The sequence below is a fragment of the Caretta caretta genome, chromosome 7, assembly GCF_965140235.1.
Source record: "Caretta caretta isolate rCarCar2 chromosome 7, rCarCar1.hap1, whole genome shotgun sequence".
Taxonomy (NCBI): domain Eukaryota; kingdom Metazoa; phylum Chordata; order Testudines; family Cheloniidae; genus Caretta; species Caretta caretta.
In genome coordinates, this window is record NC_134212.1 from 20,085,161 (window position 1) to 20,098,755 (window position 13,595).

A 13,595-nucleotide genomic window follows, 5' to 3' on the forward strand; every position below is an offset into this window, starting at 1 on the left:
AGAGTTCAGTTTTGTACCTGAAATTCTAAAGACTGAAAAGTCTGGGTCTTTGAAGCCCAACTCCACTTGTGAGTCAAATATCCATCTCTGTCCCTGACTGCTCCTCCTTCAAGATCCATCATCAATGCAAGTGAACAGCTGGGCAGGACAGAAGGGGAAATACTAGTTAGACTTTGTGTTGATTGGCTGGACTGATCATAATAAACATCCAACACTCAGGGGAGAATTCTCAACTAAGATCTTTACACTCTTACGGAGAATCACATAAACCCAGTGCAACCCTGAGCACCACTACTCGAACAGATTTGCTCTGTTCTGCTCCCCTTCCCTTTCATACACATTGCTCAGCTCTCTGATGACCTTTTCTACCTGAGCTATGACATGCACAGTAACCATCAGTTACACCCGCTGGGATTAAATTCTTACAGGCACCATTAATAAGCACCAATACCATTCTGTGCAAAGGTTAAGGGTCAGGAGAATTAATTGTCTTTCTTCCAGAAAGAATGATGGGGATGATAAGCATAAACAGTAAGTAATAGGTCAGGGTGAGATTCTATCATGGGTATTTTTAGTAAAAGTCAGGGGCAGGTTGCAAGCAATAAATAAAAAATTGCACGGAAGCCCGTGACCCGTCCCTGACTTTCACTAAAAATACCCTCTGGGTAGAAACACAGCACTCCCAGGGCTTGCAGCTGCTCCAGCTCCACCACTGCTCCTGTGGCAGGGCTGACCGCTGCTGCTTCAGCCCCAGATAAAGCGGTCCCCACTGGTCTGCAGGCTGGGGACCGCTGCTCTGGCAGCCCCAGGACTGACCGCGGCCGCTGTTCTGGCAGCGGCTGTTCAGTGACCCCAGGCTGACCACCGGTCAGCTATTTGGCATGGCTTCCATGGCAGAATCCTATCCTTAGTTATAGGAGACTCTTTTTTATAGTATATTCAGGTTTCAGAGGAACAGCCGTGTTAGTCTGTAAAAGGAGGACTTGTGGCACCTTAGAGACTAACCAATTTATTTGAGCATGAGCTTTCGTGAGCTACAGCTCACTTCATCAGATGCATACCGTGCAGTTTCCACGGTATGCATCCGATGAAGTGAGCCGTAGCTCACGAAAGCTCATGCTCAAATAAATTGGTTAGTCTCTAAGGTGCCACAAGTCCTCCTTTTCTTTTTATAGTATATTCAGTTATTATTAATGAGAAGGAACCATTTGATTGGAGTTGAGACCTCTGGGTTGTGTTCCTTTGTTCATTATCAATTAGCAATGTGAATCTTTTAACTTCTCTGTGCCTTCAGTCTACCCATCTGTAAAATAGAGATGATAATGTCTACCTCACAGGGTTCAGAGACTTGCTTAGGTAATATTTGTAAAGTATGCTGGTGTCCTTAGCTGGAAAAGCACTCCAGGAGCCTAGAGTCTTATGCACAACCCAAATGGAAGCAATACAGAATTACCAAGAACCCAGTCTTGCAAACACTTGAGCGCATGAGTAAATTTATGCATGAGTTGTCAATGGGATTGTTGCACACGTGCATAAGGTTACTTGGGTGCCTAAGTGTTTGCAGGATTCAGGCCTAAACTGATGAGAACACAACAAAAACCCCACCTACTAATTCATTAAAATGTCCTTGCACACCTCTTCTTGAACTGATATGGCAACATTGCCTAATGAATGTCCAAAGCAAAAGATTGGGAAAGGCCTGCAAGGGCCTTGAAAGTAAAGACAAGCAGCATCTGTTTGATACAATAGAGAAGGGGGTCTGGATCCAAGTCTGGGGCTGCTAGGTGCTATGGGAATACAAATAAATAGACAATAATAAAGTATGAAAAACCATAATCCAAGAGCACTGGCAAGTCCTCATACCTTAGAAATTAAATGTTACCGTTTAGAAAGATTTCTCCCCCTTGCCCCATTGACACCACCCCTCTGGATGATTTCAAACCCCTAGGGTTGCAATGTGTCAGCTCTGTGTTCTGACAGGGTTGCACCTGTAATAGAAAGTCATTGCATGCACTAGGTATCAATAGGCTTTATGTAATGCACGGGTTATAATGTTAGCTGCAAATATTTTAAGCTCTCTCACAACATGTGCTCTTCTGTTTTAGAGCTATGGTTATTGTTTCTTTCAGTCTGCTTTTGATACATGACACTGTATCATGTACTGCTCCGTCCACTGTTTCCACCACCATCTACACCAGTACAATAAGCCACCATTTCCGGTTGTTGGGGACTCAGTCAATCACTTATATTAGATCCCCCGGCCTGATTTTCAGAGGTGTTGAATTCCCACATTTCCCAGGATTTAATGGGAGCTGCTCAACAGCTCTGGAAAACGGGCATCAGTACTTTGCCCCTCCCCCCTACCCCATGAATTATCTACACTATAGAAGTAGGTTAAAATCCACTCACCTGGCTTTGAAGGAATAATGCACACATGCCTGGTAGTCAGCTATAAAAGAGGCCAGAAGAGCTAGACTTGGAGCATTATTAAAGAGAAGGGTGATTGTTTTTCCCACACAGCACATGGGGAACTGGCAAGCAGCAATATTTCCTGTTGGGTAACTTATACATACTGTCAAGTACTGTCAACACTTACATATAAGGTCTCAGAGTAGCAGCCGTGTTAGTCTGTGTCCGCAGAAAGAAAAGGAGGACTTGTGGCACCTTCGAGATTAACAAATTTATTAGAGCATAAGCTTTTGTGAGCTACAGCTCACTTCATTGGCATGCATCCGATGAAGTGAGCTGTAGCTCACAAAAGCTTATGCTCTAATAAATGTGTTAGTCTCTAAGGTGCCACAAGTCCTCCTTTTCTTTTTACTTACATATAAGAGACCTTCTGGGATGCTCTGTCCAACTGCATCTTGCCACATTAGAAGAAGCACCAACTCCAGTTCTTGCATTTGGACCTCACAGTGCCCAAGACATTTTTGGCCTCCCAAGGCAACCATATTTGTTTTGTTCCCTTCCTCCACCACCATCACACTAGCCCCATTTCCTGAAACTCACAGTATCTAACAGTACCCTGGCAGAAGCATAAGTTCTGTACCACAGAATAGCCTCTAAGGGAATACCTTTGTCCTACATCTCTGGAACCAGCTCCATTCACATGGCTACTAGAACCAGAGTTTGACAATATTCAGGGCACAGTACAAGATCTATGATTTTTGGCTATGTCATAAATATAAAGGGAAGGGTAACCACCTTTCTGTATACAGTGCTTTAAAATCCCTCCTGGCCAGAGGCAACATCCTGTTACCTGTAAAGGTTAAGAAGCTCAGCTAACCTGGCTGGCACCTGACCCAAAGGACCAATAAGGGGACAAGATACTTTCAAATCTTGGGTGGGGGTGGGGAGGAAGGCTTTTGTTTTGTGCTTTTTAAGTGGTAGTTCTCTCTTGGGACTGAGAGAGGCCAGAGAGAAATCCATCTTCTCCAACCCATCCTAATCCAAGTCTCCAATATTGCAACCAGTATAGGTAAGCCAGGCAAGGCAGATTAGTTTATCTTTTGTTTTATGTGAATTTTCCCTGTGTTAAGAGGGAGGTTTATTCCTGTTTTCTCTAACTTTAAGGTTTTGCCCAGAGGGGGATCCTCTGTGTTTTGAATCTAAATACCCTGTAAAGTATTTTCCATCCTGATTTTACAGAGATGATTTTTACCGTTCTTTTAATAAAACCCTTCTTTTAAGAACCTGACTTATTTTTCCATTGTTCCAAGATCCAGGGGTTTGGGTCTTTGATGATTGTGTAACCAATTGGTTAGGATACTATTCTCAAGCCTCCCCAGGAAAGGGGGTGTGCGGCTTGGGAGGATATTTTGGGGGGAAGACATCTCCAAGTGGTCTCTTTCCCTGTTCTTTGTTTAAAATGCTTGGTGGAGGCAGCATACTGTTCAAGGACAAGGCAAAGTTTGTACCTTGGGGAAGTTTTTAACCTAAGCTGGTAAGAATAAGCTTTGGGGTCTTTCATGCGGATCCCCACATCTGCACCCTAGAGTTCAGAGTGGGGAAGGAACCCTGACAGTTTGATCAAACTTTTGTAATATCAAGGAACAAGGAAATTTTCTTAGGAAGCAAGGCATTTGTTAAAATGTCTTTTGCAATTGGCAGCTTTACTGATGAACAGCACCAGTATAGATTACTAAAATAAATAATAATAATAATAATAATGTGGTGTCTGTAGTTAGGAAGCTGTAATGCCTTTTCTCATGTACTTCAAATTTCTAAGGACCGTGTTTATGTGTAGAGACAGTAGCCATTGTGTTCTCATGGTTGAGGCAGATGAGAGCTAGATGAAGATCTTTGGTCAAAACTATTTTTCGACAAAAAATTTGACAATGTGAAAATTTGTGCAGTGTCTGTCTCCTTGAAAATGGTTGATTTTTCATCAGAAAACAAAACACCTGAAAATTTCCAGTCAAAAATCTACATGTTTTTGGACCTGAACATTTTTGGGTGTTTGACAGCATGTTTGCCAAAAAATTTGGGGGGTTAAGCTTTTCAAAAAAGTCAAAATTTTGGAATGACCATTTTGACAAGAATGATTTTTTAAAAATGTTAATGAAAATTGTGGATGTGTTTTAAAAAATCATTTTCCAACCAGTTCTGCTGCAGACTATCACAAAGAGGGTGACATACACACATACACCATGGAAACTTTACTTTTGTTCTTTCTTGATGCTTTTCTGATGCTAAAATAAGTCACTCAGCCTGAAAGGTAAGTGGGTGGGTATTTGTGTGTAGAAAAACATAAGAGCAATTCCTCCGTCTAGAAATAACTATCAGCTACAAAGTTACTGCTGTGCTACCAATTACTCCCATTATATAGCATCTTGGCATAGTGGCAAACACCCGATCCTGGTTGCAAATACTTCCAAAACGCCTTTCCATCCTTAGTATTGATGATATGTGCATTTTGCTAAACTATTAGAGATTAGGTTGAATTACAGACAGCTGAATAAAGATTGTCTGACTGAGCACAGGGTCTGTCTCTCACTCGAGCGCCAGTTCTTTAAGGGCTTAATTCACTGACATCGTCACAACCGACACTGCAGCAATTGATTCTATTAACCAAAGTGAGGAGCTAGAAACAGAATAAAAAAAGGAAGAATGTCGCCAAATGAGCCCTTTGTGTTTTATATTAGAAAGCATTTATATTAGAAAGGTATTAGAAAGCAGAGACTGGATAAAATGTGATGAATGGATTCATTTAAACTAGAGAAATGATACGAATTTTTTGACTAGCTGCTTTAAATTCTTAATTCCCAGTTCAGTCAAAAGGTCAAACTGAACATGAGCTCTTGTGAAACAACCACAAATTGAACTGCAATGGAGCTCCTTTGGAGAAAGGTAGTGGGCAGAAATTGCCTGAGAGATGGAGGGAAGGAGTCAAGAGTAGTTTAGACAGCACCCTTGTCCCCCCCTTGCCTTTTAACAGTCTGTGAACCTCCTGAAGGACTGGAACTGAAAGTTTAATTTATGAAAATTTAATTATGCTGGGAAAGATGCTGCATGTCTCCCCACTATTCCCAACAATTTCAGGGTCTTTTGGGGGATGGACGGGGTTATTAATTACGAATGACAGCTGAATGCCAACGTTTCCAGCTATGCTAGGCAAAGGGGTTTTCAGTGAAAATCACTGGCCTACAATTAGCATTGGGAAAACTTGCCCGGGTAGCACGAAAAATGGATCCAAAACTTGGTGTGATCTTTGAACCTGAACTGGAATTATCTGGGGATTCAAAACAGCTTGGTTACATTTCTAAACGTACAAAAGCGCATGCTTAGATTGTTAGCACTTTCGGGCAGGGACCATCTTTTTGTTCTGTGTTTGTACAGCACCTAGCACAAAGGGGTCCAGCTCCATGCCTGGGGCTCCCAGGTGCTACTACCGTATGAATAATAATAACTTCCGTGTCTTTGAACTTCCTGATCATAATTGGGACCAGAAGCAAAAGGGACAAAATCTAACTTAATCTATTCCATCTATCTAACCTAAATGTATACATCACCCTAATCATCCTGGCAGCTGAGCACTAACATTGGTTGCACTACCAATTTGAGAGAGAGTCTACCAGTTATAATAGAAATCTCTCTCTGGCCAGTAAAATCTTTCAAATGAATAGAAACATTTTAAGTGTGACCATTGTAAATGTCGCAAAAGGGGCTTTTCTTATGGTCTTTCCAGCCCAGGAAAAAGCCCTAGAAATCACCTGCTCCCATGAGATTCACATCACAGTTTGGCAGGCCAATGATGTCTGGATGCCTTAGGTGAGGTTTGGCTGAGTAATCCGAGTTTCTTAGTGCTTGGTAAACCAAACCTTTGAGTCTTTTGGTGTTCACCCATCCCTAGCAATGGTTCATGTAAGGACCAGATGGGCGACAGGGGATGGATCACTTGATGATTACCCGTTCTGTTCATTCCTTCTGAAGCACCTGGCATTGGCCACTGTCGGAAGACAGGGTACTGGGCTAGATGGATCATTGGTCTGACCTAGTCTAGCCGATCTTATGTTCACATGGCAAAAGCCAATGACCTTCTCCATTCCCACTGACTTCAATCAGCGTGAGATTAGGTTCTAAATGCAGGACTTCATCCAGCAGTCAGGTGAGAACCAAAGCAAATACTATACAATGCTTTTATAGACAATGCTTCCACTTTTTGTTTCAGTGTGGCTTGAGCACACCTTTTGTTAGAACCCATTGGCTGGCTCTCTGATCTCTAGGATCAAGACAAATGCAAGTAGGAACAAATGCAGGGGGAAAAAGTTAGTTTCAATTGAGGGAATAGGAAAGGTTAATCGGTCATTGGGTGCTCACAGGAAATCAGATCAAAGTAGTCTCCAGGAATCCACTGAGCCTCAAAGCACCTGGAGAACTCATCTTCTCTCTCAACTATGTTATCCTGGGTTGTTATGTGGTACAAGGGTGTGTTATAGGCAGGAATGTGTACGTGTGTGTCTAACTAAATCTGATCACTTTCCAGTCTGAATTTTCTCTTAGCCCATGAAAAAGCACTGTTCTCCTTTCGCTTCAAGACACATTGGAAGGCAGTCAACCTTAGCGTCTATTAATCTTGCCACTATAAATCCTCCCCTCCCAGTCCCTCACCAAAAAATATCTAACTCATGGATGAGCACTATTTTCCCCTAGGATATACCAGGGGTTGATTTCTCCTTAGAATGAGCATTCAGTAACTATCTACAATATTTTGTTCCTCTTTGGACATCTGTAGGGAACTAACCCGAAAGCCTGGCTCCCTCAGCAACTCTTTCTTTGTGCCATGTTCTGTACATTTTGATATTTCACCAAGGAAAGGCAATGGTACTTGTGTCGCTACTATGTGGTTCAGGGGGATTAGTATCGGGGGAGCCTATGTTAATCTAGGGCCTGATATTGCGTGACCAGTTTATGGCTGTGGAGTGGCACAGAAGAAGCATCTCCCTGTAAATCCTGTTATAAACCACCCTATTCCCTTGGTTTCAATAGAAGGATACAAAATAAATGCTGTCCCATCAGGAAAGGCAAAATAGAGCTTTGGTGGTTTAGGCTTGCGTTCTGTTGGCGGTGGGACCAGCTGCCCACTTTTCCTAGAGGAGATGGACGGTGACCCGAGCACAGTGGCATAGTTTTGCACTATTAGGGGTTTGGTATGGCCCTTTGCTTTCATTGCAGCCTTCTCTTCCTCTCTAAAGTGAATAGGAATAAAGAAGTTGTCTGTCTCTGAAACATTCCAAACTCAGGAGGCCAGGGGGTGAGGCCCTCAGCTGGCATGAACAGGTGTGGCTCTATTGATTTCATTAATTTATACCAGCTGAGGGTCTGGCCCTCTGCATTTATTTTGAGATTACTACTGTACAAGTCAGGCTTTTGGGGGGGGGGGGGGAGGGGGGAACACCTTTGTCAAGAAAGGGCCCTGCCCACTTTTCTTTTTAGAGAATCTTATTAATTTTTTTCTCTCTCTCACTCTCTGTTTTAAAGTAGTGAGTTTACTGCTTCTGAAAGGTACTGGATGAAAAGAAATGCATCCACAAAACAAGTAACACACAATGAGATGCAGTGCAAGCTACTGCCGAGCCTCTCCACTCGCTAACGTGCTTCATCCCTGACCTGGGTCGGGGGGACATCTCTAGAAGTGAGAGGGATGCTCTTTCAGTCAGTTCTTGGCCTCTCTATTGGGACTACCACGAAGGGCATCCTTCAGTGCCAATTTTCTGTCATGTGGATATCTAGCCAATGGGAACCAGATGTGAGACTGGTCACCAACTAGCCATCCGATGGTAACAACTACCAGCCTGTCAGTGAAAAGTTCATTCCTCACTAGCAATTCTCTGAGCCACCCATTCCTTCTTCTTTTTATAGCACTTTATTTGCTAGAGTTTTTATTTTCTTTTTAACCCCCCCAGTGATGTAATACTCTATACATCTTGAAGATAATATTCTATTCCCCTACTGAGTTCATCCCCTTCCATTTACTAATACTGATCATTTCCCCCTCTTTACATTTCTAATAGTTGTTTTTAGATCCTATCTTCTTGTGATCAGGAAAGATCAAAGGGAACATTTCTCACAAATAGGAGCCTAAACCATAGCATCCTCATTAAATTCCAGTTTGGGTAATAACAGATTGTGTCATCATAAATTCCCCCTGCAGTTTCAATTTAAAAACTAACCTTTTGCTTCCCCTCCTCTGACACTGTTGTGGGACGCAGATTGGATATTATGTTCTGCTCCAGAGATGGCTGAAATCTCTGTGGTCTTTAAAGCACTTTGGGGTATCTCAGGATGACAGGCACTAGTTATATATATATCTATCATAAATTGTTGTCAAAAGTTATCTTCCAGAGAACCTTGCTGGCATTCTAGTCTTTCAATTCAAGTCAGCTACCTGGGAGGGAGGGCCTATAGCTTCATGGCCAATACAGATGTGCTCAGAGTGTTTATTTCTATGCCAGATAAACAACACAACTCTTTAAAATGCATATTTCCTTGAAACCTGAAGTTAATCAGACAAGAGAAACCTATCAGCCAAAAACATTTTTCTAGATATGAGCCCTCATGCTTCATTGTAAACCAGCCACTAACTGAGAGGAATTAGGAAGAAACTTTTGTGGGTAGATTATTCCATAATTGTCCCTTATGGGGTTGCCTTCTGATCAAAAATCTATTGCTGGCCACTGCTGGAGACATGATATTGAACAAGACTGACCATAAATCTGATCTGGCATGGACTTTTCTATGTTTCTATCCCACCACTTGAGTCTTTTTCCCACCCATGCCTTAGGCTTTAGCCTTGGCCATTGGAGATGCTTACATATGTCGGCACATTTCTCTGAGCTTCTGCCTGGCTTCAGGGCACGGGTCATGCTGATGGTCAACATTTATCACTTCCTGCATAGGTTTGAATTTAGAGGAACCTGCAAAAGTAAATGTTAAGACAAAGGCTAAAAGCAGCTAGTCTCCTAAACAGTCCCTCTTATTGCCCTTGCCCTGAGAATCTTATCTGTGCAAAGGGATGGGGGAGCTGAGATTACATTAACCCCCTTTTCACCATGGACAAGTTGTACCTGTCTGAAAGTTATATTAATTTCCGCTCTAAAAAATAATAAGAAGCAATAGCTTGTCTCTGAATAGCCATAGTACCCTTTTCAGACCCTGCTCCATCACATCTACAAACCACTGTAATTTTAAAGCCACCTGAAAAATGGGGATATTTTTCATGAAAATATTCTCCCCTTTTTCATCAGGAAATTTCTGAGCAGTTGTAACTGTAATGGAATAAAGCAGAAGTCAGTATATGCAACACACACATGGGAACAGTAGAAGGGATTTCGGGAAGGAGCCTTGAAGGGAAAAAAGCAGAATACCAAAATGGAACACAGTTCTACATTCATCTGAATAAAAAGATCCTGAAGATTGCTTGTTTGGGGGCAGGGAGAAAAGATGATCCAGGAGTTAGGATGCTACCCGGGAAATCAGGAGATGTGGGGTCCGTTACTTGCTCTGCTACAGATCTCCTGTATGAGCTTGGACAAGTCACTTAGCCTTTCTGTGCCTTACTTCTCCATCGGTAAAATGGAGAGAATAGCACTGACCTATCTCACAGGGGCATTGGGTGGGTAAATAAATGTGTTAAAAAAGATTGTAAGGCACTTAGGTACATATATGGCTCTCGTTACTACACTAAGATAGATAGTTCAGTCAAAACTTCACCCAGGCTGTCTAGCATCTCCCATCGTTTGCTGGTATATTTGCCTGTGTAGTTGGGAGTGACGCTGATATTAATTATGTAGATGAGGGATCCCCCACCCTGCCTGTCACAAACTCCTATATGGGCCTTTCTTTTGGCTAAGGGTAAAGCACTTGCTATTCACGGTGAGGGTGAGGCGTTCCCTAGGAATCACACTTACCTGGGGCCTTTGGTAGTTTGTTTTCCTTTGAAGCGAGTGAGAAGGTGAGGCAGGACACAGAGACTTGGTGTATTAGTTGGATGGTGGAGGAAATAGGGATGGGCTTGCAGGTGCTGGCTGACACTGGGATTAAGCAGAAACTGGGGTTTAGAAGTTAAAACCAACCAAGAACTTTCAAATGAAAATAGCTATGGAAATAAAGACAAACGCCTCAGTTGTGTCACAAGTCTTGTCAGCCTGGTTTATAAACCTGGGGCCAGAGGAAGAGAGGAAAGATGTTCCTGGGATTAAAGCACTGGACTGGGACTCAGGAGATCTGGGCTCAATTCCCTACTTTTCATAGCCTTTTGCATGACCTTGGGCAAGTCACTCAATCTCTCTTTGCCTCATCTGTAAAATGGGGTTATGATTATAATTTCTTCTCCATGCCCTTTGTTTGTCTTGTCTATGTAGCCTGGGAGCTCTTCTTTGTTCACAACTTAGTACAGTAGCATCCCACACTTGTTTGGAGCCCTTAATAATAATGAATTTAGTACAGTGAAGAGTACTAAAGAGGTGGGAAATCTATTTATTGTGGACAGAGGAGAGCGCTAGAACTGAGGAATCCTGGGTTCTTTCCCAAGCTCTGCCATTAATTTTCTGTCAGGTAATATCTCAGTGCCTCAGGCCCCCTTCTCTGTAAAATGGATACCTTCATGGAGTATTGTGAGAATTCATTAGCATGTGTAAAGCCCTTTTGGGCTTTTGAGATCCTTGTAAGAAAAGGCCCACTTATACAGGCAAACTATTAAGTTTATTTATTTTATTTTCCATAAGAAGGATACAATTGTATCACAGCCTTCAAAAACATGGATACTGTTTTCTACCCCCACCTCTTTTTTTGGGTGCTTGTGCCATTAATTCAGTTGCCTCCTCCTGGTTCTTGGGACATAGCAGCTGACCTGCCTCCAAAAACTTTCTGGTAACCTCATCGGAACTACATCCTGAGGGAAAAAAAATCATGTAGAAAAAAATTAGAGGTCTCTCCCTGTTAATGCCATCTTCTATCAATAAATCAGTTTCTCCCTAAGATAACAAGTACATAGAAGTGTTAATATGCTGTCTCCTCCAGAGCTGATGGTGTCATTTGAAAAGTTTGACATATCAGATCAGTTTAACTGAGGCAGTACAGAGAATGGTCTCTCTCAGATGCTTAGCTGTTGGGTCTTGCTCACGTGCTTGGGATCACCATTTTAGGGAGTGGGAATGAAGTTTCCCCCAGGTCAGATTGGCAGGAACCTTGGAGAGTGGGGGTTTCACCTTCCTCTAGCATGCTGGATGGGGGGGTTGCTTACTAGGCTCATCTGGGCACACTCACCACATCGGTTCTCTGCCATTGCAGGGGCCTCAGGCATTGATGCACCTAGCTCCCTCCCATTCTCTGCCTGTGGCACACAATAGTTTACTCTCCAGAGGGCTATAAGACTTCAGTCTAATCCAGGAGATTGGGCTCAGTGCAAGAGTAACTAGGTGTGGGTAGTGGTCTGATGTGCAGGAGGTCAGATTAGATGATCTGTGGGTCCCGTCTGGCCTTAAGCTCTATGACTGACAACTATGTAGGAAGTTACCTGAATTGCCATATCTGCTCAAAGGCATTGAACAGATGTAGAGATAACTGGGTTGAATGACTATCTAAGGGCCTCTCCATGCTAGGGTCACAGGCACACTTGCTACAGTCATATTTCAACATGGTTAATGGGAGCAAGGGGTTACCATAAAGATTCTAGCACAGTGTCCCAGGCCAGGGGCAGGTTCTATTGTGGTGTTCTGTCGGTGTAGCGAAAGAAAACTTACGTAATTACATTACTCAGGTGTCCTTACCAGTAACAGAATCAATCATCACCTTCATCTTCAGCTTGAGGAGTTCGCTCAGCAGGTGGACTGACCTTTGCTGGAACTTGAGGAGTATTTGTTGATTTTCTGCTGAAGGAGACAGATAGCTGGGCTCTGGCATTGTGCTTTTGGGGATAGATTTCGTCCCCGTATGGCTCTTGTAGGTCGTGCTAGAGAAAGATGATTCCATGGTGGGGACTAAATAGACCACAGGACAGTATTCTCCAGTGATGGCTTTCCTTTCTGTCGTTACTGTTAGCTCCTCCCATGTGAACTCGAAGAGGTTCTTGACCCCTCGTGGCACATGGATGTTCATTTTATGGCACAATGCAAGCAGCTGGATGATTTGAGCCAGCATTTCCGGTGCTGCCACTTTAAACTTTTCATACAACTTGGCATCACTCCTTTTGGCACTCATATCACCCATGTAGCTATTTCACTTGTGGGTATTTCATTTGATGTGATCTATGGGAAAACAGATGATGAAACAAAATCTATCTTCCATCATAGGCCTATGCTGCAGACAAGGTGACCAAAAGGAATATGTTTCACTGGAATAATAGTAAAAAGTGCTAGTAATGGTTACATTTGAATAATAATAATAGTTTACAGTCTAAGGTATTAATTGATCCGGGTGGACTGTGAAGTGGATTAGCTTTGCAAACTAACTAAACTGATGTACAAATGGATTGCTTCCCCCAGTATTGAAATGAAGCCACCTCTGCTGGAACGTGGCAGTTATTTAACAGCACACAGCAATACCACACAGGAATTTCAGACTGTTTTCTTGTTGTTTCAAGCATGCCCTGGTGTGCATGAGTATACAATTTAAGCTGGAAACATCAAAATGAGGGATGGGGTAAAGCATGGGAGAGAACAAAGGGTAGAAAGGTGAAAGATAATAAAAGATATCTATAATTGCAATGTACTTGTCTCATTTTGACTTTTTAAAATTAATGTATTCAAATTTATGGACAGTGGGCCAAATCCTGATACACTGGAGCTACTCTGGATTTGGCATCTAAAAATTAATGTTTTGCATGCTACAAGTATCTTAGATAAATCAGTTTGACTTACATTAGTATTAATGAGAACAGAATCTAGTGCCATGTCTCAGCTGAAGGACAAAGTGAAAGAGAATATCATATGCAGCTGAAACAGCAAAGGGAATTTAAGTGTATATGAGATATAAAAACCATTTTCTGAATACATATCACTTGTGGTACCAACTCTCAGAGGCTGTCAAACCGCAGTGCTTGTCATAAACATACAGACCACTTCTACAGATGATTTTGACAACCCCTGTTCTGTATA

The 13,595-nt window shown here is 42.4% G+C and overlaps 1 protein-coding gene across 1 annotated transcript in view; it reads right to left on the reverse strand.

Moving 5' to 3' along the window:
• The window catches only part of C7H3orf20 (chromosome 7 C3orf20 homolog), a 50,117-nt gene extending 37,409 nt beyond the window's left edge, over positions 1 to 12,708 (reverse strand). The window contains exons 1-7 of the mRNA XM_048857724.2: positions 12,270 to 12,708; positions 11,282 to 11,392; positions 10,410 to 10,532; positions 9,314 to 9,416; positions 7,497 to 7,688; positions 2,410 to 2,562; positions 18 to 138 (exon numbers count right to left, since the gene is read on the reverse strand). Coding sequence (XP_048713681.2) covers positions 18 to 138; positions 2,410 to 2,562; positions 7,497 to 7,688; positions 9,314 to 9,416; positions 10,410 to 10,532; positions 11,282 to 11,392; positions 12,270 to 12,708 — 1,242 coding nt within the window. The remainder of the gene's footprint in view (positions 1 to 17; positions 139 to 2,409; positions 2,563 to 7,496; positions 7,689 to 9,313; positions 9,417 to 10,409; positions 10,533 to 11,281; positions 11,393 to 12,269) is intronic.
• Positions 12,709 to 13,595: the final 887 nt, after the last annotated feature.